At 43.6% G+C, this 27820-nt stretch overlaps 1 protein-coding gene across 1 annotated transcript in view; it reads right to left on the bottom strand.

Annotated features, from left to right (window-relative positions):
- The window catches only part of raver1 (ribonucleoprotein, PTB-binding 1), a 40113-nt gene extending 26654 nt beyond the window's left edge, over window positions 1-13459 (bottom strand). Inside the window, exons 1-2 of the mRNA XM_068021280.1 lie at window positions 13101-13459; window positions 2259-2325 (exon numbers count right to left, since the gene is read on the bottom strand). Coding sequence (XP_067877381.1) covers window positions 2259-2325; window positions 13101-13433 — 400 coding nt within the window. The 5' untranslated portion in view covers window positions 13434-13459. The remainder of the gene's footprint in view (window positions 1-2258; window positions 2326-13100) is intronic.
- Window positions 13460-27820: the final 14361 nt, after the last annotated feature.

Here is a 27820-nt window from a genome sequence, read left to right as displayed (position 1 = left end):
TGCTGCAGCATCCAAGCCAACCGACATATTCACAAACGCAGAAATCATACATATGAACATACATTGTTACAAGGATGTTGTTTGTGTATTAAAAAAACATTTAGGATTCTGTGTTTTTTAAAAACAGAAAAAGGATTTTCAGTAGCCACTGTGACACCTGCAAACAGCTGAACTTTATGGATGTTTTGAAAGGAAGTTCAACAAAAGCTGAACTTGTAAAAAGACAGGAAAGCAGGTAATTTCAAGGAAACCAGCAAAGGGGTTTGACCTCAGAGCTACAAGAGAGCATTTATGACTAGACACGTGACCTGTTTCAGGAAGGTTGGAGCTTAAGTTTAGAACTTTAAAAAGCTGGTGAGTTTGGACAAAAAGCAAGCATTCTGAAATTTTATTCTGACTTGCCTGGAGATCGGCATAAGACCCAGAAAAAGTATGACCCTCTGTAAAAGGAATCCTGCATCTCGAGAAGAAACCTTGTATTTCAAATGTGGCAGATTCCTATTGCCTCCTGTCTCTGAAGAATCCCTGCATCAAGTGTAGTTCCTGTTGCCTTCTGTGTTTTAAGAAATCCTGAAATTTGAATAAACCTTCTATTGCTATACTGCTACTCTAAGACCCAAGACCACCTGTTGCTACACCCCTGATGGAAGACCCATGCGAAGCCTGCTGCAGTTAATTTTCCTTGAATGCCTACCCATCACAAACTGTTCATCAACCTCACCTGGAAAGACTTCAAGTGGCATCCAACTATTTGACTTTGGGACACCTCACCAAACTGAAAAACTTCCTCCCAGATCATGACAAACTAAGTTATTTTATTATTCCTTTCATTCCTATGAAACAACTGTAAACCAAAATCCTTCTTTCCCTGGTTAAGTGTTATTTTTTTGGATGCGTGTGTGTGCACATGCAGGAGGTCCAGGGAAAATAAGGAGCTTTAACATCTCAATTCATATATAGATTTACTTCATTATTTGTTCAGACTTGGTCTTATGATAAATAGTTAATTTTGTTGTTGATTAAAAGAAACCTGGCTGGTGTGCTTTATTCTGGGGACAAATAGAGTATCTAACTGACTGTTTTCAGTAAGTGGGAAAATTTATTCATGTGCTGTGACCCGTGGAGAAGTGGGACTGAAATAACAGTGCACTCCTCCCGCCTCAGTCGTAACAATACAAACATAAATATGAATTAGGAGCAGGAGTTGGCCACTCGACCCCTCAAACCTGCTCCGCCATTCAATATCATGGCTGATCAGATTGTAACCTCAACTCGACATTCCCACCAACTCCCAATAACTTATCACCCCCTTGCGTATTAAGAATCTATCGAGCTCTGCCTTACTAGTATCTTAAATTCCTTTCTCAATCCCACATTTAATTGCAATGAAGGAAAAATTGCAATTTTATAAAAGATAGATTGACTAAACCAAATCCAAAGTCAAATCAGTTTTCTTTAAAAGACCACAAATGTTACACCTCAGACTATAGCCCAGACAAAACATACAACTGAAATGAAGATCTCGGAGGAATAAACAGCACACGCTCAAAGCCTACAACTGTGGAGTTAGCACAATGGCTCTCCAATCCAGTGTGTTACCAGACTAGCTCAGTAACTATATCCTCCTTAACAACGGACTGTGGCACTTCCCCAACAGAAATACGTACAAATCACCTGGAGCAAGTGGCTAAGGAAATTTCCTCTCAACTTGAGGGAAGCGCGTAGCCACAGCTTAGAACTCAGCTTGGAAAGGATGCAAAGGGGGATGAACTGTGGGGGTAGATTACAGAGAGTGCACCTTAACAGTCTACAATGAGGATTGAAATAGATAAAAGGAAAGACAAGGTAACTCTAAATTATGAATTCAAAGTACACTATGGAAATAGAGCCAAACAAGTGGAAATTAGTGAAAAGAAATTTGAAAGCAGACTAGGAAAGCTGCTTTAGACCAAGAATGATAAATGCTCAGAATAATCGACTCAAAAATGGAGGCAATTAAAAATCTGCTGTTATTTAAACATAACGTACCAGACACAGATGAGCTTTAATGTTCAGAAGGCCTTTACCCATCCAGTCCTTCACTTCCTTCTCTCAAACTCAGAATAACCAACCAGGGATTTTCCATGTTGAAAACTGCACTTCATCACAATGCTGAAGACCACAGCATGCATTTATAACTTCTTTACAAGTCAGTTTTATCTCAGTCTTCCCTGAAATGCAGGCACCTGGGAACATAACTGAGATCAGAGGACACTCACCTGTTCCTTTGTACTTGTCCACAAAACAGTATTTTAGATCATACTCGCTCAGCAGTTCATAAACCTCCTGTAAGACAAGGCATATTGATTTTGATGAGGGATTAGAAGTTAAGATTGCACTTTCTAGGTTGAACTATTGCTGGTATATGACCTGTAGAGATTTAATGATAATTCCATTTGCCAAAAAGTGGCAAATTTACAGAAGTGACTCACGCCAATTCACTTAAAAAAGGGTTCCTTTGGCCACAGAAATTACAAGATAACAGCAATTTGACCCATTGATGCTGTGCTCGCTCTTTACCTGGAGCATATAATTTTAATTGAATTCCTTTTCAAAATGATGCAATAGCCTGGGCCTCAATAGCCACTTATGGTAAAGCATTTCATGTTCAAATAACCTTGTGAAAAGATTGATTTTAACTTCCTCCTTTGTTCATTGTGATCATTTGAAGTCTCTATGAATGATTAACAAACTTCCATTGTTCACCCTCTCAAAACTTCAGAACTTTGCAAACCTGACTGGGTCTCCTTTATCTATTCCATTCATAGGAACATAAATAGGAGCAGGAGTAGGCCATTCAGCCCCTCAAGCATGCCCTGCTATTCAATAAGATCATGGCTGATCTGCCCCAGACCTCAACTCTTTCGTGCCAGCTCCTCATAGCCCTCAACTCCGATATTTCAAAAATCTATCTACCCCCTCTTGAAATACTTTGTGATCTAGCCTCCACACTCGCTGGGGTAGAGAATTCCAGACATTCACTATCCTCTGAGAAAAGAAGTTCCTTCGCATTTCAGTTTTAAATCAGTGTCCCCTAGCTCGAGATTCCCTCACTAGTGGAAACATCTTCTTAACATCTACCCTGTCAAGTCCCCTCAGAATCTTGTACGTTTCAACAAGATCACCCCTATTCTTCCAAACGCTACTGAATAAAGGCCTAACCTGTTTAGCCGTTTGTGGTAAGTCAACCCTTTCATCCCAGGAATCAGCCAAGTGAATCTCTTGAACTTAAATATGGGGACCAAAATTGTACACAGTATTCCAGGTGTGGGCTCAGCAACACCCTGTACTGTTGTAACAAGACTACCCTATTTTTAAACTCCAACTCCCTGGCAATAAAGGCTAAAATGCCATTTGCCTTCTTAATTACTTGCTGCACCTGCATGCTAACTTTGTGTTTCATGCACAAGAACACCCATCTCCCTCTGTGCTGCAATTTTTTGGAGTCTCTCTCCATTTAAATAATAGTCTGCCTTTTGATTCTTCCTACCAAAGTGCATGACCTCACACTTTCCTACATTAAACTCCATCTGCCGAGTTTTTGCCCACTCACTCAACCTATCTCTATCCCCTTGCAGATTCCTTATGTCCACATCACAACATGCCTTCCCACCTATTTTTGTATCAGCAAGTTTGGATACATTACACTCTGCCCCCTCCAAGTCATTAATATAGACAGTAAATAATTGAGGCCTGAGAACTGATCCTTGTGGCACTCCACAAGTTACATCTTTCCAACATGAAAAAGACCCATTAATCCCGACTCTCTTCTGTGAGTTAACCAATCCTCAACCCATGCGAATACATTATCACCAATACCAGGAGCTCCTATCTTGTGCAATAATCTTTTATGTGGCACCTTATCACATGCCTTCTGAAAATCCAAATATACTGCATCTACTGGTTCCCCTTTATCAACTCCACTTGTTATATCCTCAAAGAACTCTAGCAAATTTGTCAAACACGATTCCCCTTTCACAAAACCATGCTGACTGTTTGATTGCGTTAAGCTTTTCTAAATGTCCTGCTATTTCTTCCTTAATAATGGACTCTAGCATTTTCCCAACGACCGATGTTAGGCTGACTGGCCTATAGTTTCCTGCCTTTTGTCTCCCTCCCTTCTTGAACAGGGGCATCACATTAGCGATTTTCCAATCCGCTGGGACCCTCCTGGAATCCAGTGAGTTCAGGAATATTTCGACCAATGACTCCACTATCTCTGCAGCCACTTCCTTTAAAACCCTTGGATGCAGGCCATCAGGTCCAGAGACTTGTCTGCCTTTAGTCCGATTAGTTTGTCAAATACATTGTCCCTCGTGATAGAGACTGTTATAAGATCTTTCCTCCCATTAGCTCCTTGCTTATCTGATATTTGTGGGATGTTTATAGTGTCCTCCACCGTGAAGACCGATGCAAAATGTTGGTTTAAATTATCTGCCATTTCCCCATTCTCCAGTCGTATCTTTCAAGGGTCCAACTACTTTGTTTTTGTATACCCGTAGAAGCTCTTGCTGTTTGTTTTTATATTTCTTGCCAATTTACTTTCATAATCCCTCTATTAGATTTTTAGTCATCTGCTGCTGGCTCCTAAAAAATTCCCAATCCTCTGGCCTACCACTAGTTTTTGCTGCTTTGCATGCCTTAGTTTCTGATTAGATACTCTCCTTGACCGCCTTTGTCAACCACAGGTGGTTCATCCTTCTCATCGAGTCCTTCTTTTTGACTGGGATAAATTTTTGCTGAGTGTTATGAAATATCTGCTTGAATGTCTGCCACTGCTCATCCACTGACCTTCCCCTTAGTCTACTTTCCCAGCCCGCTTTAGACAACTTTCTTCATACTTCTGTAATTACCCTTGTTTAAGTTGAGGACATTGGTTTGAGACTCTAGTTGCTCGCCCACAAACTGAATTTGAAATTCTACCATGTTGTGCTCGCTACCCGAGAAGAACCGAAACTACAATATCTCTTATGAATCCTACCTCATTACACATTACTAGATCTAAAATAGCCTGTTCCCGGGTAGGTTCTGCAACATATTGCTTTAAGTAACAATCCCTGATGCACTCTACAAATCTGTCTTCCATCGTAACTCTGCGAATCTGATTTGTCCAGTCAATATGCAGATTAAAAATCACCTAGGACAATTGTAGCGCCTTTCTTACACACCTTCATTATTTCCCAATTTATATTTTGTCCTACAGTGAGGCAACTCTGCGGGGGCCTATAGACAACCCCCACCCATGATTTGGTCAAGTTGGGTGAGTGGGCAAATGCATGGCAGATGCAGTAGAACGTGGATAAATGTGAGGTTATCTACTTTGGTGGTAAAAACAGAATGGAAGATTATATGAATGGTGATAGATTGGGAAAGTGGGAGGTACAACAGGACCTGGGTGCCCTTGTACACCAGTCGCTGAAGGCAAGCATTCAGGTGCAGCAAGCAATTAGGAAGGCAAATGATATGTTGGCCTTCATTGCAAGACGATTTGAGTACAGGAGCAAGAAAGTCTTACTGCAGTTATACAGGGCCTTAGTGAGTATTGCGTGCAGTTTTAGTCTCCTCATCTGAGGAAGGATGTTCTTGCCATGGAAGGAGTGCAAAGAAGATTTACTAGGCTGATTCCTGGGATGGCAGGATTGGCGTATGAGGAGAGATGGGGTCGACTACGCCGATATTCACTAGAGTTCAGAAGAATGAGAGGGGATCTCATAAAAACCTATAAAATTCTCAGGACTAGACAGGCTAGATGCAGGATGGATGTTCCCGATGGCTGGGGAGTCCAGAACCAGGGTTCACAGTCTCAGGATACAGGGATGAGATGAGGTGAAATTTCTTCACTCAGGATGGCGAACCTGTGGAATTCCCTACCGCAGAAGGCAGAGGAAAACAAGTTATGAAATATATTCAATAAGGAGATAAATATGTTTCTTAATGCCAAAGGGATCAAGGAATCTGGGGAGAAAGCGGGAACAGGGTACTGAATTAGACAATCAGCCATGATTTTTTTTTGGAATGGCAGGGCAGACGCGAAGGGCCGAATGGCCTATACCTGCTCCCATTTTCTATGTGACCTCTTGCCCTTGCTATCCCTTATTTCCACCCAAACTGATTCCACATCATCATCTGTTGCACCTAGATCACTACTCACCACCGCACTGATACCTTCCTTTATTAACAAAGCTACCCCATCTCCTTTTTGCCTATTTTTCCAGAACGAATTCCCTTGAATATTGAGTTCTGAGTCCTGGTCACCCTGCAACCACGTCTCTGTAATAGTTATCAGTTCATATTCATTTATTTCCATTTGTGCCGTCAACTCATCTACCTTGTTACAAATCCTGCGTCCAGATAAAGAGCCTTAAGCTTTGACTTTTTAACCATTATTACTCATTCTGGTTCCAATTTCTGCTGTACTCTTCTGCCCCTTCCTGTTACTTTGATTACTGTTCGCCTTTTCACGACCCTGCACCTCTGTGCTCTCGTTTAGTTTTGATTTTTTAAACTTCCCTTCAATTGAACCCCCCCAACTAATTAGTTTAAAGTTCTATCTGCAACGCTAGTTATATGATTTGCCAGGACATTGGTCCCAGCATGGTTCAAATGAAGCACGTCCCAACGGAACAGTTCTCTCCTTCCTTAGTACTGGTTCCAGTGCCCCATGAATCGGAACCCATTTCTCCCACGCCAATCTTTGAGCCATGCATTTATCTCTCTAATCTTATTTACCCTATGCCAATTTGCACGTGGCTCAGGTAGTAATCCAGAGATTATTACCCTTGAGGTTCTGCTTCTTAAATTTTGCCCAGAGCTGCTCATAGTCCCTCAGCAGAACCTCTTTCCTAGTCCTACCTATGTCTTTGGTACCTACGTGGACCACGAAAACAGGATCCTTCCCCTCCCACTCCAGCCCAGAAGAGATGTCCTTAACCTTGGCACCAGGTAGGCAACACAGCCTTCGGGACTCCGTCTTTGCTGCAGAGAATAGTATCTATTCCCCTAACTATGCTATCCCCTATTACAACTACATTTCTCTTTTCTCCCCCCACTTGAATGGCACTCTGAACCACAGTGCTGTGGTCAGTTTGCTCAGCCTCCCTGCAGTCTCTGCCCTCGTCCACACCGGGAGCAAGAACCTCATACCTATTGGATAGGGGCGAATGATAAAAGTGACTATGATAACAGTGGTTATGTTACAAAACTGGCAATCCAGAGGCTTGGATTAATAATCTGGCAACAAGTTCAAATCCCATTCTGGCAATATGAATCGAATTCAGTTAACGAAATGAATCAGGAATAAAAAGCTAGTGGTGACCGTGAGACTACCGGATTGAAGTAAAAAACCCACCTGGTCACTAATAGCCCATAATGAAGGAAATCTGCTGTCCTTACCCAGTCTGGTCTATAAGTGATGCCAGACCCACATCAATATGGTTGATTCTTAAGTATCCTCAAATGGCCAAGCAAGCCATTCCACAGCTCATTACCTTCTGTAGGATAATTAGGGATGGGCAATAAATGCTGGCCTTTCCACATCCCATGAATGAATAAAAAAAAATTTATAGTCCAGCATCATGTGAACTTTTACTGCAGCCCATCAGTCCAATATCCTTCCCAAAATGAGCCACCTAGAACTGCAACACTTAGAACTGTGGCACCGCCAACCTCTTCTATAGATTCAACAGCTCTTCCTCACTTTCGTATTCAATGCATACACGTATAAAACAGTCCCCGGCCTATGACCTTTCCTACCTGCCCCTCCTTCCTCAACAATCTACACAACTACACCTCAATAGTTCAGTGAATTCAGACAGTGGGTTCGTGATCCATACAGACCAACGAGACCTGACATTCATGCTGTGGTGAGTGAGCCAGTTTTCCCTACAACCTTGGTAGGCTGGTCAGAATTTGCCTCAGAGCACTCCTGCAATGTTTACATGTAGGATTCTGAAACACCTGCTGGTAGCATATAAATGGGGTGACTGTTGTAGCAGGACACAATCAGGCTTGTTGGCAACATCCCTGTCGTAAAATAGCCAATCACCACATGTACAAAGAATGGCTGGCTCGATGAGGTCCTGGAGATCACCTGACTTCTGTGGAAAGATTTGCCGATCTGGATTCCAGGGCTTTGGAGGTGAGAAGGAAGACTGACAAAAAGAATTTAGAAGTTTGAAAATCAAGTTAGATGATGTGCTACCTTGACTCGTTCTGACACATGCTCAGATTTCCCTCATCATGATTCTTCCCACCATAACTCACTGAGCAAGCACAGTGAATATGTTATACAGTTGCTCCAACAGCAAACAGCAAAGGCATCTCTGCAGCACTTAGACTGCCTCTCACCTGGACAGTAAGCAAGTAGGAGCAGATAGATCACTGAAACATTTTTAAATGCAAGCTGTTCTGGCTTGTGTGAAACAAAGGCAAACGGAGAGCATCAGCCCCAAGTTTCTTACAAGCTCTTCACCGACAATCTACAAAGCTTTCTGTAAGCTCTATTTTTTGTTTTAGGTATGACCTGTCGGGAATAAATCCTGAGAATTTATTTTTTATTCACATGTCACATAACTGAAAAGTCATTTTTTGAAGAATGATTGAAGACTACAAATGTAGATTAATCTGAAGAAATCTGGAAAAAAAAGGTGTTCAAGTAAAACTATGAGAATGACTTGCAATTTTAAGGTTGTGGTGCATGCAGGGCAAATTGTTTTCAGTCACTGGTAACTACACACTTATTTCCTATTCCCTTCAAAGTTCTTGATTTTCCTGGTGCTCACTCATACTGGGATACAGTTCTATGGGCAATGGCTACTCTCTGGGACTTCACCCAAGGCAATATTCTTCACATGGGCAAGTTGCAGCAGTCCATACAGCAAATTTACGGATGCGGGTGGATGGGAGAATATTACAGCCAAACTTGCTCTGAGCCAACTTCCACATGTACATTTTTCAGGAGCAGGTATTGGACAGTGATTATCAAACTTTGGTTGACCTTTCTCCTCCCTCTCACAGAGCCACTGCACTGAAATGTTGTGTTCATTTCCCACCTCATCTAGGGTCAGCAAACTGAGCATAGACTTATCCTGGACCCTTCTTGCTGTGTCTAACTCAGGATTACTCCAGACTGTCCATTCACCTTCCTCCTCCCTCTGTTGTTTAAGTGGCAGTGGGTGGTGGGAAGAGAAAGGAAGCTCACACTGATAGCGTCTTTATTTGATAAACAGGAGAAGGAAAATGAGATACATATTGGTTACAGTTTAGCCAGAAAAATATGCTTACTCAAGATGTACAATTGATACAGCTCAACATGTAGAATATTGTCTATTTCAGTGAAACATATCAAGATACTTTAAAGGGTAGGTAGCAGACGATGAGGAAGATGGAGGTGAGAAATTTGGAATGGTAACTGGTGCGCAGATAAAAAAACAAACTGATTTTTGAAGGTGAAAGCAGAGGTAGAGAGGCAAAGGGACTCAAAGAAATTCCAAAAATGAAGGGCCACACATTGCAGAGAGTAGAGACAAATCAATATGGAGGTGACAAGAATCAGAGCTAAGGATCTGAGTTAGAGGTGGGGAAGAGTGAACAATGACATGGAGAAGAGCACAAGGCAACAGATCAGATGTAGTATTTGAAGCTCAGCTCAGGGTTGAAAAGATCAGCACATCATCTAGGCTGATAGAAGTGTGGGAGTGCTGCAGTGTTGGAGGTATCATTTTTCAGATAAGACATTGAATTGAGGCTGTCTGCCCTCATAGGTGAATGTAAATGATCTCTTTTCACTACTTTGAAGACTTCGCCCAATATTTATCTCTCAACCATCACAACAAAAGGTTATCCAGCAATTTATCTCATGTGGGACCTTGCCATGTAAACAACGTCAGACTCCATCGAATACTCCATTAAAAGTCTCAAAATTAAACAAAATGTGGCAAGTGCTGGAAATAGACTGCAAGCCCATCATCCCAAGAATAGAAGATGGCTTGATGCACTGAGTGTAGACACGAGTATGGGAAACTGTAACCCTTTACTAAACAGAGAAAACCAGAAGGCAAAAAGATTAAAAAAGAAACATGCAATATCATGTATGCCAACTCATTTCACAAAAAGACAGTTAACACTTCACTTTCTGCCAGAAAGTTATTAAATAAACACGAAGCTTTACTGGCCTTGACACACTTAAATACGGCCGGGTTCACCATTTTGAAGAAACCAAATTTAATAATTAGGGCCTGTTTGATCTGCAGAAATCTGGCATGTACATGGTGGGCTGAATGGCTTCATTCCAGGCCGATATAACTCTTTATAAAGCAAGTTTGGGTCAATTAAAAAAAAAAATAGAAAATAGTCTTAGTTAATGCAAGTCCAGTGAAATGTACATTCCTCTACCGAGAATATACCACTTAGCTGCAGGCTCTGCCATGCTCCATGAATGCTCACTGGGTTATCAAACTATAAATTTTGTTTTTATAAATCTGCTCTCATACAGATGACCTTCCATCCTGCCAGACTATGCACTTCCAGAAATTCCCTGTTTACTCTGTGCAGAAGCTTCCAACTTGTGTTTGCCTTGCACAAGTTCACTGAGCCTTGCAGCTACATTGTTCCGCTAGCCATCATTAGCTACTCAGTAACATCCAGTGGTTTCCAGATCACCTGACAATGAATGTGACAGAAGAACACCAGAGTTCACCAGATTCAACATTCGTAAAATTGGCTTATTTCATTTTAAAAAAACATTGTTTTGGATAAGAACATGAGGTCTGGCTGGTGAGGTCAGGCATGATTCTGTTTTTACCTTTCTGGGATCTAGGTTTAAATCCATCCTGATCTGTTGGCACAAAACTCATGAACAGCTCCAAATAGAGAGTAATTTTAGCCCAGAGGTACAGTAGTACAATACGGTCAGGAATTCTCTATGGTCTGTCTCACTCAGCAGCAGCAAGGATTTCTAGTATCTGAGACTACAGTCACACTAGTGTTGGTGTGAATGGGTGGGGAATGGGGCAATACTCTTGTGCTTCTAATTAAAATACTTGGTTGAAATACAGTCAATTTACTTGTACCCGATCATGCTCAATGAAAGCAAGAGACACTAACTTCCCCCTCACTTTCAAAGCACAAAAAAAATCAAGACCACCCATTAGTAAGAGTTGGTATATGTTGAGAAACAAAATAACAAATGGACTAGAATTGCAAATTCAGCTTAAGTTTATTTGTGCTACTCAACCAGATCCCAAAATAGACTTGTTTTAACGAATAAACACCACTGCTCCACAACAGTATTTATCCGTTTCTTCAAAGTATTTATACACACTGAGAAACATAAGTACATATAATTTACCAACATAATGAAAGGCATCATTTTGCAGAGGACGGACCACAATGGAAGCTCAGTAATTTGATGTTAAATATACAATTGCATCAAAAAAAGATTTACAAATTAAACTTCAGCTATGAATTTCATCTTCCTTTATCCTCTTAAGGGCAATACACTTCTGAAAAAAAAAAGAAATTCTCGATAACTCAGCGTCCCAGTTCAACTCATATTCAGAGATCTTAATGTGATCTGTTTTAGATGATTTGAGTCTAATTTCTAAAGTGGAATTATGGGACTAATTAACTACAATCTATTTTCTAAGAAGAAAAACACTACATACATTCTGATGAAATTTCAAAATCCTCTTCTCCACAAATCATTGAATGGTTGCAGCACAGGTGGAGGGCATTCAGCCCATGCACCCATGCCAGCTCTCTGCAAGAGCAACTCAGCTAGTCCCACTCACCTGCCTTTTCCCTATAGTCCTGCAAATTCTCTCCAGATAACTATCCAATTCCCTTTTAAAAACTGCAATTGAATCTGCCTCCACCACATTCTCAGGCAGTGCATTCCAGATCCTAACCACTCGCTGCATAAAAAAAGTTCTGTCGTCGTCTTTGGTCCTTTTGCCATGCACCTTAAATTGGTGCCCTCCGGTTCTCAACTCTTCCACCAATGAGAACAGTTTCTATCTACTCTGTCCCAATTCCTCAGGGTTTTGAGCATCTTTATCAAATCTCCTCTCCTCCAAGAACAGCTCCAGCTCTGACAATCTAACCACTTAAAAGTTGTCCCTTATCCCCAGAACCATTCCAATGAACCTTTTCTGCACCCTCTCCGATGCCTACACATCCTGCCCAAAGTGTAGTGTCCAGAATTGGGCACAATGTACCAACTAAAGTAGAATCTGGGTTTTATAAAGGTTCACCATATCTTCCTTGCTTTTGTACTCTATGCTTCTGCTTATAAAACCCAGAATCCTGTATGCCTTATCAACCACTTTCTCAACCTGCCCTGCCACCTTGGATGAATTATGCACATGTACCAAGGTTTCTGCTCTTGCACTGCATTTAGAATTGTACCCTTTATTTTATATTACCTTTCCTCACTCTTCCTACCACAGCATTAAATTTCACCCACCCTTTCTAAAAGCATTCCCACCACTAAGGTTAAAATGACTGAGTTATGGAATTGAGATTTTAATTCTAAATACTAGCCCATTTTGAAAACACTAAATATTCTTTTTGAAAAGAACATAGGAACAGCAAAATGCCTTTCAGCATCTCAACTTTGCTTCAACATTCAATAAGAGCATGGATGATCTGCAACCTAACTTTTGCCCCATATCCCTTAATAGGGACGTTAAGTTTTTGATATGCAATCTCAGATTTGAAGTTAACAATTGATCTATCAACTACCCTTTGCCGGAGAGTTCCGAACTTCTACCCCCTAAAAAACAAATAAAGTTCGGCCTCCACCTCCGAACTTATGTTAAGGGGAAGAGCTCACTGATTAAAATCCCCCTATAGAGGAACACAGTGCCAGGCTCTTATTTACAGTCGGGGCAGCGGGAGCGTTTCTCACTTTGATTGACAGCTGAGTCCCCGGCAGTGTGCGCAGGCGCCGTGCGAAGCGCCGGCCGCCGGCAGCAAGGCCTCGGGGCGTTCATCCATTTTTACCCGAGCTCCCCAGCCACGTCCTCGGCCACCTCCCTCCCAATCGCCTCGCTGCCCTTTACCTGGGTGATGATGTCCGACGGCAGGTTCCTGATGATGATTTTGCGCCGATTTCGGAACTCGCGGTAAGTTCGCTGCAGCCGCTGCTCCTTCTCCTCGGCCTCCAGCTCGGCCAGCGTCTCCTCGGGCGTCCGCCGGTGTGGCGCGGCCTCCCCACTCTCAAAGCCTCCTGCTCTCCCTCCGTCCGTCTCCTGCCTCGCATCCAGCCACTCCTCCTCGTCTAGGAACTCTTCCCCTTCTCCCTCGTCCTCTTCCTCCTCCCGGTTACTTTCCTCATTTTCACCGTTTTCCCTCAACTCGCGCACCGGCGAAGTAACGGACACGGTCGCCGCCATCTTGAATTAACAACAGGATCGCCGCTTGTCATTGGCTGGAGAAATTAAATCGGCACGTGAGCAGGCGCGGCCCCCACCACTGAGCAAGGCGGACTCTGATTGGTTCATCGGCTGAACAACGCTTCCGCTATTGTAAAGTCTCGCGAGATCCGCTGACTGAGGGCGGGGTTTTTATTCATTCATGGGATGTGGGTATCGCTGGGTACCAAAATGCTGCAACTTAGTTGATCAGTCCAGCATCACCACTATGGGTTAATTTAATATAGACAGACTCTATTTTAAAATTTATTAATGGATTGTGGGCATCGCTGGCTAGGCCAGCATTTATTGCCCATCAGTGGTTCAGGGTCACTGACCTGAAACGTTAACTCTGCTTCTCTTTCCACAGATGCTGCCAGACCTGCTGAGTGGTTCCAGCATTTCTTGTTTTTATTTCAGATTTCCAGCATCTGCAGTATTTTGCTTTTAACTTAATTGCCCTTGGTTTGATATAGCCGAATGGCTCGCTAGGCCATTTCAGAGCCAACCACATTGCTGTGGGTCTGGAGTCACATGTAGGCCAGACCAGATAAGGACAGCAGATTTCCTTCCCTGAAGGGTTTTTACTACAATCGACAATAGTTTCATGGCCTCATTAGACTAGCTTTTAATTCCAGATTTATGAATTGAATTTAAATTTCACCATCTGCTATGGTGGGATTTGAACCCATGTCCACAGCCTCTGGATTACTGTTGCAGTGACATTGCCACTACACCACCACCTCCCCCTCAAACTGCATATTTAAATTATTGCCCATCCCAAATTACCCTTGAGAAGGTGGTGGTGAGCTGCCGTCCATTTGAGGTAGGGACACCCACAGTGCTGTAAGGAAGGAAGTTCCAGGATTTTGACCCAGTGACAGTGAAGGAACGGCAATATAGTTCCAAGTCAGGATGGTGTGTGACTTGGAGATGAACTTACAGGTGGTAGTGTTTCCATGTATCTGCTGCTGTTGTCCTTCTAGGTCAGGGTTGTCCAACCTTTTTGGGTGGAAGGCTGCATTATGATTTTTGCTCGGCTTGGGGGGCGGGGGCGGGGGCGGAGAGCAAATTTCAAAAGATAAAGGCTTTCAAAATTTATCTTACGAATAAAAACAACAAATAATGCATTTTTGTGAAGAGGCTTTAAACGAGAAGACTAATTTATTGACTTACTTTCTCGTCACTATATTGAAAACTGATTTAGTGACATACCAGGCATTGTTTTTGCTTGCATAAGTAGTCATTCTCTGCCCACACATTTGATGTAGAGAGGCAGAGTATCGGATAGATATCCATCTATCAAGAGTGATCTTGATCTCTCTCCCCGCTCTGTGTGTCTGTGTCTCGTTCTCTCTTCCCCTCCCCCTCCCCCGCCCTTGTAGGACTAGGGGACACAGATTGAAAGTTTTGTGCAAAAGGTGCAGGGGGAATATGAGGAAGCACTTTTTTACGCAGTGGGTGGTAATGACTCGGGGTTTTCCGGCATTTAAAAAACAAAGTCAGAACCCACCAGAAAACCCCCGAGTCTGCTGTGAAATGGCTGTTCCCGATGACAGTGGCTATCAGCTTTGAAACTGACAGTGATATTTTTAAAAAGGCTGCTCTGTAAGAAGAAGACAAAGGGAACTTTCTCATCTCCGGTCATGGTGAGGATGAGGAACGGCCACGGGAACAGTTTACACCCGCGGGCCAGATCCTGCCCCATGGGCCATATGTTGGACAACCCTGATCTAAGTGGTAGAGGTCACATGTTTGGAAGGTGCTGTCTAAGGAGCCTTGGTGAGTTGCTGCAGTGCATCTTGTAGATGGTACACACTGCTGCCACTGTGCGTCGGTGGTGGAGGGAGTGAATGTTTGTAGATGGGGTGCCAATCAAGCGGGCTGCTTTGCCCTGGATGGTGTCGAGCTTCTTGACTGTTGTTGGAGCTGCACCCATCCAGGCAAGTGGAGAGTATTCCATCACACTCCTGACTTGTGCCGTGTAGATGGTGGACAGGCTTTGGGGAGTCAGGAGGTGAGTTATTCGCCGCAGGATTCCTAGCCTCTGACCTGCTCTTGTAGCCACAGTATTTATGTGGCTGGTCCAGTTAAGTTTCTGGTCAATGGTGACCCCCCCGCCCCCCAACGCCCCGGATGTTGATAGTGGGGGATTCAGTGATGGTAATGCTGTTGAATGTCAAGGGGAGATGATTAGATTCTCTCTTGCTGGAAATGGTCATTGCCTGGCACTTCTGTGGCATGAATGTTACTTGCCACTTATCAGCCCAAGCCTGGATGTTGTCCACTTCTGACCTTATGATGGAGGGAAGTTCATTGATGATGCAGCTGAAGATGGTTGGGCCTAGGACACTACCCTGAGGAACTCCTGCAGCGATGTCCTGGGGCTGAGATGATTGGCCTCCAACAACCAAAACCATCTTCTTTTGCACTAGGTATGACTCCAACCAGTAGAGGATTTTTTCCCAATTCCCATTGACTTAAATTTGGCTTGGGCTCCTTGGTGCCATACTCAGTCAAATGCTGCCTTGATATCAAGGGAAATCACTCTCACCTCAACTCGAGTTTCGCTCTTTTGTCCATGTTTGAACCAAGGATGTGATGAGGTCAGGAGCTGAGTGGCCTTGGCGGAACCCAAACTGAGCATCAGTGAGGTTGCTGTGTTTAAATGGCACTTGATAGCACTATCGATGACACCTTCCATCACTTTGGTGATCGAGCTTAGACTGATGGGGTGGTAATTGGCTGGATTGGATTTGTCCGGCTTTTGTGGACAGGACATAGCGGGGCAATTTTCCACATTGTCAGGTTGTAGCTGTACTGGAACAGCTTGGCTAGGGGCATGGCTAGTTCTGGAGCACAGGTCTTCAGTACTATTGCCGGAATGTTATCAGGGCCCATAGTCTTTGCAGTATCCAGTGTCTTCAGCCATTTCTTGATACCACGTGAAGTGAATCAAATTGGCTGAAGACTGGCATCTGTGATGCTGGGGACTTCAGGAAGAGGCTGAGATGAATCATCCACTCGGCACTTCTGGCTGAAGATGGTTGCAAATGTTCAGCCTTTTCTTTTGCACTGATGTGCTAGGGGATACTTGTGGAGCCTCCTCTTCTGGTTAGTTGTATAATTGTCCACCACCATTCATGACTGGATGTGGCAGGACTGCAGAGCATTGCTCTGATCTGTTGATTGTGGGATCGCTTAGCTCTGTCTATCACGTGCTGCTTCTGCTGTTTGGCCTGCAAGTAGTCCTGGATTGTAGCTTCACCAGGTTGACACCTCATTTCGAACTATGCCTGTTGTTGTTCTTGGCATGCTGTCCTGCACTCTTCATTGAACCAGGATTGGTCCCCCGGCTTTGATGGTAATGGTAGAATGGGGGATATACTGGGCCATGAGGTTACAGATTGTGGTTGAATACAATTCTGCTTCTGCTGATGGTCCACAGCCTCATGGATGTCCACCTTTGAGCTGTCAGATCTGTTCTGAATCTATCCCATTTAGCACGGTGGTCGTGCCACACAATCCGATGGAGGGTATCCTCAGTGTAAAGACGAGACTTCATTTTCACAAGGATTTTGCAGTGGTCACTCCTACCAATACTGTAATGAACAGATGCGTCTGCAACAGGTAGATTGGTGAGGAAAGGTCTACTAGGTATTTCCCTCACCACCTACCGCAGACCCAGTCTAGCAGCTATGTCCTTTTGGACTCAGCCCCTTCGGCCAGCAGTAGTGTTACTGAACCACTCTCTGTGATGGACATTAAAGTTCCCCACCCAGCAAACAGTTTGTATCCTTGCCACTCGCAGTACTTTTTCCAAGTGGTGCTGAACACGGTGGAGTACAGATTCATTAGCTGAGGGTGGGCGGTAGGTGGTACTCAGAAAGATGTTTCCTTGCCCATGTTTGACCTGATGCCATGAGACTTCATGAGGTCTGGAATCAATGCTGAAGATTCGCAGGGCAACTCCCTCTCGACTGTATACCACTGTGCCACCACCTCTGGTGGGTCTGTCCTGCCAGGACATACCTGGGGATGGGGATACTGATGGTGGTGTCAGGGACATTGTCCATAAGGTATGATTCCTTGTGTATGATTATGTCAGGCTGTTGCTTGACTAGTCTGTGGGACAGCTCTCCCAACTTGGCACAAGCTCCCAGATGTTGGTAAGCAGGATTTTGCAGGGTCGACAGGGCTGGGTTTGCCGTTGTTGTTTCTGGTGCCTCAGTTGATGCCGGATATTCCGTCTGGGTTTATTCCTTTTCAGCTTCTGTGTAGTGGTTTTGTACAACTGAGTGGCTTGCTAGGTCATTTCAGAGGGCATTTAAGAGTCAACCACATTGCTGTGGGCCTGGAGGCACACGTAGGCCAGACCAGGTATGCATGGCAGATTTCCTTCGCTAAAGGAGATTAGTGAACCAGATGGGTTTTTACAACAATCAATGGCAGTTTCATGGTCTCCATTACTGAGAATAAATCTCAATTCCATATTTTTTATTTATTATTGAATATATTAATTGAATTTAAATTCAACCATCTGCTGTTGTGGAATTTGAACCATGTCCCCAGAGTATTAGCCATGGTCTCTGGATTACTAGTTCAATGACATTGCCACTACACCACCATTTCCCCATTCATTGATGAAACCAAAGATTTCAGGAGCAATGTCTCCAGTCAGGGAATAGGGAATCTGCCAATACTGAGTGCTTGAAGCTGTTGCAATGATACATTTAAGGGGATGTTCAATGCAGGCATGAGGAAGAAGGGATGGAGGGATATTGGACAAGTTGGGAGCAGTCTCATGAAGTCGAGACCCATCCAACATGTACCAACTGGGCCAAATGGCCCATTCCTGTAAACTTCATTGCAAGTCCTTCAGAGACGGCAAAGTACTTTCCGTGGATCATCCATCCCTTCAGTTTCCTCTTCTGTTGATCCTGTGATGAGTGCTTCCATTTTTTCGTTAAATTTTGAAGATTTGTGGTTTAAGACTGAAAAGGCATCCATGAATTTTTTTTTTACAAAGGTCACAGAGATCTGGATTCCAAACAGTTACTGGAAGGCACCTGTTTTCAAATAATTACCTAGCAGGGGTTGTTTTTGACTTGGGGAAAGATGTTTACAAAGGAGTGACAGGTCAAGATTTATAGGGGTCAGGAGGCTTGATTCTTGTGACATTGGTTTTGGTTTTGCTTTGGACAGTGAGTTGGGATGGGGACAAGGGTTTGGAAAGACAGTTGGAGAAAACTTGCCAAGAGAACACCACCCTGCTCACTGTGTTCCAGCTCTTTGAAAAAAGCCTGCCAGTTTTCCATCCCTTGAGAAGCAAATGTAAGAAATTGCCTGAAACTCCTGTTTGTGTCTTTTTCCTGGGATGCCTGCCCAAACTGATTTTCAATGTCAAGAACTGTTCTCGGAAGATCGCAGTGACAGCTATTTATATGTATTTGGGATGCCAAATCAAAAAGGACCAATGACATCTTTTCATTTTCTTCAAGAATTAACAAGTATTATGGTCAACTTTCTTTTGGGTGGTGGGGTTTGTACTGGAGCTCTGAAGAGTAAAACTCTCTGTTTTTTCAGTTAACTGCTGTGTAGGTGTGAGGGGCTAAAGTAAAAAGGGAACTTTATTTCGATCTGTGTGTTTATTCTTTGTTTCATTACTGGTTAAGACTTGTTTTTATAGTAAACTGATAATTTTGTTTATTAAAGAAACCTGATTGGTGTGTCTTATTCTGGGATAAAAATAGAGTCTATGATTGACTGTATTGTTAAGTGGGAAAAATTTAAATCTGTTATGACCTGTGGAGAATGCACTCCTGCCTTGGTCATAACAATCCCTTTCTGTTTGGCTTGTCTGATGATACTCCGGGGCCCAAGTCCTACTAATTGAGGCTGAGCCTGTGGATGGTATGAGGCCAGCAGCAGCCCGTGGCTCAATGGGATTTAGTTTTCCCCGAGTTGGGTTGCTTGTGAATACAGCCCAAACTGAGTGCTAATCTCCATCACGGGCTAAATATTGGACTATAAGGGAAAGTTAAAAAGAACTTTGAAGAGAAAATTCAAGAGGGTGTGAAACAAGTCTTTCCACTGGTGCCACTCTTCAGGTTTTAGTTCAATGTTTTGAAAACATTTTTGACTAAAAACCCTTTTCAAATGCAGTAGTAATCACAGACTCCCTCCCCCTTCTAAATTATAATTCAAAAAATTCCTGTTTATGAATGTAAAGCAAATGAGTGTCCTATTAAAGGGACTTGTGTGAAATGTTGCCAGGGCTGTCTAATATAGTGAACATTGATGTGTTTGGTGATGTGAAAACTTTTATCTTTCCTTCACACAGCACCTCCTGCTCTTCCTGGAGTGGAATTAGGCTCAGAAATTCCTGTTCAGAATATTGGCATCATTTCAGGTGTAATCCTCCACCACCTGCTGTTTCACTGCACAACTGCTGAGTATTTGAGGGATTTTAATCTTCTCTCGCTGATGGAATAACACTGACATTGGCTAGTGTGCAATTTCTGCTGCTGGGACACCACCAGTAAGTGGGATTGCCAAAAGCACACATCTGACCCATGCCATCGCAGCAACTGGTCCTGTTCACAACATGGACCCCCTGAAACGTCTGTATGGAATCCGGTTTAAGAACCCATTTTAGGTATTTGCGGAGGAGATGGCCGTTTACACCAAATGCCACTAGTCAATCTTTGTGCACTTTGCTTTTTTGGGAGGGTCCCAAAATAATGTACAATTGACTCACCTGAACTGATGTTTCTGCATTATTCACCTCACCATATTTGCCAAGTTGGATTTATGATGCACTGAATTTCTTCCAGTGTTCAAACGTCCTGGAAGACGTTGAATAAACTGGTGAAAGCCATGAGCTTGCATTCAACAAAAAGCTCTGCACTCAAGCATGCCCAACAATTGTCCGTGTTTTGAACCTCAGCCAAGTGCTCATTCCCAGTGTCTAATCCCAGGCCAACTCTCCAGGATTAGTCTGGAGTCTCGGGGAATTAAAGGTTAATGTCCTGGACACAGCTTAGAGCAACCCTGGAGAAAAATAATAGGGACGCTAAATAATTTTTACATTTTCTTTGAATGCTTTCATATATTAGTTATAAAAATATTGGAGATGGGGAAGAAAATGCTATTTGACTGAAGTCAAGAATCATCCAATTAGTTAAGAGCCTGTTTGCTTTCCAATTGGCTGTAAGCAACCAATGGTGGGAATGTAGTTGGGAGAGAGGAGAGTCATGGAATGAAATCTCCAGGAATACATCCAAACCAAGTCATTAACCCCAAGCAAAGAAATCCAATCTTCTGGGGTAGTGTGTCAGTTTGTGTATTGCTTCTGGTAAGTTAGCCCCACAGCATCAAATTGCTTTTGAGTCAAAAAGAATCACCATTAACCATGTTCAACTCCCAATCGGTTTTGAATTTGGGAACATAGCAAAATACAGGTCCAGAAAAGACACTGCATTCCATATCTGCCAGTCCCAGAAATGAATGCCTCTCGCCACTTGTTAGTGCAGTTATGGTACTTGACGAGCAACACAGTTTAAAATCCCATGAAAGTAAGGGGGAGGCAGTGGCGTACTGGTATTGTAACTGGCCTGGTATCCCAGAAACCCAGGTATTGCTCTGGGGACATGGGTTCAAATCCCACCACAACAGAAGGTGGAATTTGAATTCAATTAATAAATCTGGAATTTAAAGCTAGTCTAATGATGGCCATGAAACCATTGTCAATTGTTGTAAAAACCCATCTGGTTCACTAATGTCCTTTAGGGAAGGAAATCTGCTGTCCTGACCTGGTCTGGCCTACATGTGACTCCAGATCCACAGCAAGCTCTTACATGCCCTCGAAATGGCCTAGCAAGCCACTCAGTTCAAGGGCAATTAGGGACGGGCATGAAATTCTGGCCTGGCCTGCAATGCCCACATCCCATGAATGAATAATATAAAAAAAATGAATTCAGTAAAATCTGGGAAGTTGTCGGTTGGGATCAGGAACAGTAGCTGATAAAACAGAGCAAGTGTACTGCTGCCTTACACTGAAGGGAACATGTCTCCTGCAGCTGATCTGGTATGTAGTTCTTAACACCTTAAGTGCCCTAACCAACCAATCCAGGTGCCCATACACAGTCACACTAGAGAGATATGGAGGCAGAGTAATGAGTCAGCTGGTCATGGATTCAAGTTCCAACCCAGACACTTGTGCCTAAAATCTGAGCTGATACTTGAAGTACAGCCAAAATTCAGCCATCAACCAGTACTAACAAAATAGATCATCTGGTCATTATTTAATTAGCTGTTTGTGGAACCTTGCTGTGCACAGATTAACAACCACACTTGCCGACATAAGTGTTTAAAAGTAATTCATTGTCTGTGAAGATCTTTGGGACAACCTGAAGAAATAAAAGGTGCTACAAAATACAGGGCTTTTCTTTCTAGTCTCACGTGGCAGCATCTTGTTTGCACAAACTGTGCATGAAACGGTTTATGCTCAGTGTGGTTCTACTACCGAAAGGATTGAACTGTGTCAACTGTGTGACTTTGATACAACTTAAAGTCCTGAGTATGTTTAGGTCAATACATAGTTTTTAAAAATAAAATGAGGTGAAAATGATCATGAACCTATGTCCCTGTTTAGTGAAATCTTTGGGATAGGTGGCTGAGGCAGCACTTCACACAGGCGGCCACAATTCATGTGTTTAGATTCTCAGCATCTTCACCCAAAGAACTGCAAGGGTTCAAGGAGAAGGCCCACCCCTTCAGTTTCTCGAGGGCAACTAGAGATGGGTAATAACTGCCAGCCTTAACAGCAATGCCTGCATCCCCAGAATGTTTTCCTTCAATTGCATTTTCCAACAGGGGTCATTCACTGGCGATTGAGAAAACCGATTACCTCCTTAGTCTATACATTTGGAGGCCCATTATCCTGCCCATATTGCGACCCTCGCTGAGGTTAGCTAACATTATGCAGACCGGAGACTAACCTCGGACTAGCTTCTGGTCTGTATCACTCAATTTCACATTTATAAATTGAGCCCTGGAGGAAAATAACACATCTTTGTTACAAACTTCGCTGTCCTCCATTGTGCTCTGATGAAGAGATAATACCAAGGAAAAGCAGACAATGGAATGGAGCAGTTTATTACTTCAGGACAGAATCAGAGATGCTGGAACATTGCTTATTCAAAATAAGACAAAATATTGCAAAAAAAAAAAACAGTGAATTTATGCTCAGTTCAAAAGAACAAAGAAATATTTACATATCGTCCAAATAAAATGGATTTTTAGTTTCAAGTCCCATTTTCCCTTAACCATTGAAAACAATTTAACCGACAATGAACACTTGCATCATTCTCTGCAGTAAAGGGGAAAAATCCATTCCACAGTCTATCTTTAACACTCATTTGATCATTAAATGTTTGGCAAGATATGTGAACATCCCATCCCTACCTGTGAAACTAGTTAGCTTTTAAATTCTAATTAATGGATTAAACACACACAATCGCTTTCCAAAAGTATAAGATGTAGCTCAAAGATGTTGGCAGGGGTATGGTTGAAGTTGGGGGGTGGGTGGGGGGCGGTGCGCGATATTAGTTTTACACGTTCAGGAAAGGACGAACAACAGAGTGGGAAGGAGATGCTCACATCACTAAAAAGCTTCTATTCCCATTCACTGGGCTGAGAAATCACAATGCAGTCATGAAGCTAACACAAGCACAATGTCCACAGACACAAAGGGAAGGACAAATGTGAGTATGAACTGAGTTTGTCCACAAATACCCTCAAACCCCAGCTGCTGATTGCAGCCAATATAACACCAGAGGGAGGTGGGAACGGTGGGTTTACAATCAGGCTTAAAAAAACTAAGTGTTTTATTAAGACATTCAAAAGCAGAAATGGCACTACTCCCTCGAATGCAAAACATCAAATTTAAATGAATTTCAATGCAATTCAGTTGCTTAAAGTTAATAAATAAGTGGTGTAGGGAAAGGGGAATGCAACTCGAGAGCAAAACAGATAAAAGGATGAGGTTAATGGAGGGAATTAATCACCACCGAACATGCTGAATGGCATAAACATATGAATAATATTTTTAATCACATTCTCGGGATAACAAAGTCATGGTTGGGGGCCTCAACATAAATGCTTTCTCCAGAGATGGAAAGGTGGGACAAACACTGGGTTCAAACTTGCCTGATCCTGTCTAGAAAGTGCAAATATCTAAGTCGAGAGGGAGAGACACACCCAGTATTCCAAAATAGAATAAGCTCTGCCCATCACCGTACATTGATAAGAATGACACTCAGTTTCAAAAGTATATTGGCTATGTAAGGATATAGTATACCCACAGCCTAGCATTTTTGTGCAAACAATATAACATGATTACATTATCCCCATCGACAATCACAATCAGTACATATAACTGAAGATAATTTTTTTAAATTCCATAAACTTAAATGTTTGTGATGATTGTTTTTTGTAATATATCACTGAATCCGTCCAGTTCAAACTGTTATTTACATTCCCATCCACTTCAGTCCAGGTCTTCTATCCTGAGGCCAGTTTCTGTCGAGCAACGTGGTGAAACAAAGAGTTTCCTGCAGGCCTAAGTCTCTTTCCTGGTCTGAGCTGTTTGCTTGGGATGGAGAGATAAAGGTCAGGCTTTCTCTCTCCCGGTCATCTTAGCAGGAACTCAGCAAACTCGCTGTGATCATGAATTGTTGGTGAGTGTCAGGAACTCTCCCATGCTTTGCTCCTTCACTACTCTAAAAAAGGGTGGCAGGTGAACACAATGCAGTCTCAAAGTGTCTGCTCTTCAACTCCAATCAACAGCATTCGCCTTTTTGCATCTCACCACAGAAGACACATCTTGGACATGGCAAATACATAAACATCAGCAGTTGGATCAACACAAGGTTTGGAGCTGGCTTCTTGTGTCAATTTACTGCACACTGTACAACGATCAATCACGAGGGCCAAGTTCCAGTCCTGTTACTTGCACTCTCTCCTCATTTGTCTTTCCCTACAGCAGCTAATCGAACCAAAAGCTGCCTGGCTGAGACAGTGTCCAGGGAAGCATCTGAGTTAATATATTCATTCCTAGTGACTCAGGGTGCTGGAAAGTGATCAACTTACTTCTGAGACTGGCAAAGTCAGTCACCCTGACAAGTTCATTGAATTCAGGCGCTGTCTTAAGACCTGAAATCACATCCAGAGTATGAGCCGTACTGTCAGTACCAACAATCAAAAAGATCCTCGTCGTCAGGAGCCAGTTTTTAAAAAATTGAAAACCATTCAATGGGAAAACAGCTTTGCAAAGAGTCTGACAGAGCAATGACATTGAAAAATCAGACATACTTTTTCACCTGTCTCCCATCCCAATCCTCACCTCTCATGAAGGAATGTTTCCTTACCATAATGGCTACTCGCCAGGTTATTCTACAGGCTAAGGTCAACAGTCCAGCCCCAGTTGATAGAAGCTAACTCAGCATGGACTGTCAATTAGATCTGGGACCTTCTCAATATCATATCAAGCAATGTCTCTGCTCAATGGGCACTGGGGGAACTCCCTCTAGATCAGGGTTGTCCAACCTTTTCAGGCAGAGGGCAGCATTAGGATTTTTGTTCGGCCTGGGGGGGGGGGGGGCGGGGGGCAGTGAGCAAATTTCGAAATATAAAGGCAAGAAAAATTTCTTACTAATAAAAACAGCAGCAAAAGTTTATTTTTGCGAAGAAGCTTTAAATGCGAAAAGTAATTTATTGACTTACTTGCTCATCGCTACATTGAAAACTGATTTAGTGACATACCTGCTTGCACAAATAGTCAATCTCTGCCCGCACACTTGATGTTGCAATGCAGAGCATTCTGGATAGATAGCCATCTTTCAGTAGTGACACCTCTCTCTCTGTCTCTCCCTGCCCCTCCCCCCATCACTGTTTTCCCACTCACTCACTCCGTTCTCCCCTCCCTACACTCGCTCTCTCTCTCTGTTCTCCCCCTCACCCGACTCTCACACTGTTTTGCCCCCACTCTCTGTTTACCCCCCACACACACTCTTTCTTACCCCTCTCTCTCTTCCCCCCTTCACCCTCTCTCTCTTTCCACCCCTCTCTCTCTCTCTCATCTTTCCACCCTCTCATCTCTCTCTCTATTTCCACCCTCTCTCTCTCTCTCTCTTTTCCACCCTCTCTCTCTCTCTCTCTTTTCCACCCTCTCTCTCTCTCACTCTCTTTCCACCCTCTCTCTCTCTCTCTCTTTCCACCCTCTCTCTCTCTCTCTCTTTCCACCCTCTCTCTCTCATCTCTCTCTTTCCCACCCTCTCTCTCTCTCTCTCTTTTCCACCCTCTCTCTCGCTCTCTCTTTTCCACCCTCTCTCGCTCATCTCTTTTCCACCCTCTCTCTCACTCTTTCCACCCTCTCTCTCTCTCTTTTCCACCCTCTCTCTCTCTCTTTTCCACCCTCTCTCTCTCTCTTTTCCCACCCTCTCTCTCTCTCTTTTCCACCCTCTCTCTCTCTCTTTTCCACCCTCTCTCTCTCTCTCTTTTCCACCCTCTCTCTCTCTCACTCTCTTTTCCACCCTCTCTCTCTCTCTCTCTCTTTCCACCCTCTCTCTCCTCTCTCTCTTTCCACCCCTCTCTCTCTCTCTCTCTTTCCACCCTCTCTCTCTCTCTCTCTCTTTCCACCCTCTCTCTCTCTCTCTCTCTTTCCACCCTCTCTCTCTCTCTCTCTTCCACCCTCTCTCTCTCTCTCTCTCTTTCCACCCTCTCTCTCTCTCTCTCTCTCTTTCCACCCTCTCTCTCTCTCTCTCTCTTTCCACCCTCTCTCTCTCTCTCTCTCTTTCCACCCTCTCTCTCTCTCTCTCTTTCCACCCTCTCTCTCTCTTTTCCACTCTCTCTCTTTTCCACCCTCTCTCTCTCTCTCTCTCTTCCCACTCTCTCTCTCTCTCTCTCTCTCTTTCCACCCTCTCTCTCTCTCTCTCTTTCCACCCTCTCTCTCTCTCTCTCTTTCCACCCTCCCTCTCTCTTTTCCACCCTCCCTCTCTCTTTTCCACCCTCCCTCTCTCTCTCTTTTCCACTCTCTCTCTTTTCCACCCTCTCTCTCTCTCTCTCTTCCACTCTCTCTCTCTCTCTCTCTTTTCCACTCTCTCTCTCTCTCTTTCCACCCTCTCTCTCTCTCTTTCCACCCTCTCTCTCTCTCTCTTTTCCACCCTCTCTCTCTCTCTCTTTTCCACCCTCTCTCTCTCTCTCTTTTCCACCCTCTCTCTCTCTCTCTTTCCACTCTCTCTCTCTCTCTTTTCCACTCTCTCTCTCTCTCTTTTCCACTCTCTCTCTCTCTCTTTTCACTCTCTCTCTCTCTCTTTTCCACTCTCTCTCTCTCTTTTCCACCCTCTCTCTCTCTCTCTCTTTTCCACCCTCTCTCTCTCTCTCTTTTCCACCCTCTCTCTCTCTCTCTCTTTTCCACCCTCTCTCTCTCTCTCTCTTTCCACCCTCTCTCTCTCTCTCTCTTTTCCTCCCTCTCTCTCTCTCTCTCTCTCTTTTCCTCCCTCTCTCTCTCTCTCTCTTTTCCTCCCTCTCTCTCTCTCTCTCTTTCCTCCCTCTCTCTCTCTCTCTCTCTTTTCCTCTCCCTCTCTCTCTCTCTCTCTTTTCCTCCCTCTCTCTCTCTCTCTCTTTTCCTCCCTCTCTCTCTCTCTCTCTTTCCACCCTCTCTCTCTCTCTCTTTTCCACCCTCTCTCTCTCTCTCTTTTCCACCCTCTCTCTCTCTCTCTTTTCCACCCTCTCTCTCTCTCTCTTTTCCACCCTCTCTCTCTCTCTCTTTTCCACCCTCTCTCTCTCTCTCTTTTCCACCCTCTCTCTCTCTCTCTTTTCCACCCTCTCTCTCTCTCTCTTTTCCACCCTCTCTCTCTCTTTTCCACCCTCTCTCTCTCTCTTTTCCACCCTCTCTCTCTCTCTCTTTTCCACCCTCTCTCTCTCTCTCTTTTCCACCCTCTCTCTCTCTCTCTTTTCCACCCTCTCTCTCTCTCTCTCTCTCTTTTCCACCCTCTCGCTCTCTCTCTTTTCCACCCTCTCGCTCTCTCTCTTTTCCACCCTCTCGCTCTCTCTCTTTTCCACCCTCTCGCTCTCTCTCTTTTCACCCTCGCTCTCTCTTTCCCCTCTCGCTCTCTCTCTTTCCACCCTCTCGCTCTCTCTTTTCCACCCTCTCTGAGTTGCACTGAGTGGAAGCACTCAGCACAGCAGCTTTGTGGTTTGTCAGTTTGTTTAAAAACATTGCCTTGAGTTTTCACAGCTGACAGCTGCTGAAGCAGGAAGCAGCCTTCCTCAACATCGGACAGATCAGGGTTTTCTGGGGGTAA

This window comes from Heterodontus francisci, chromosome 43 (assembly GCF_036365525.1).
Source record: "Heterodontus francisci isolate sHetFra1 chromosome 43, sHetFra1.hap1, whole genome shotgun sequence".
Classification (NCBI taxonomy): Eukaryota; Metazoa; Chordata; class Chondrichthyes; order Heterodontiformes; family Heterodontidae; genus Heterodontus; species Heterodontus francisci.
Note: the sequence above shows the minus strand (reverse complement) of the source record. Positions and strands in the feature narration are given on the sequence as shown.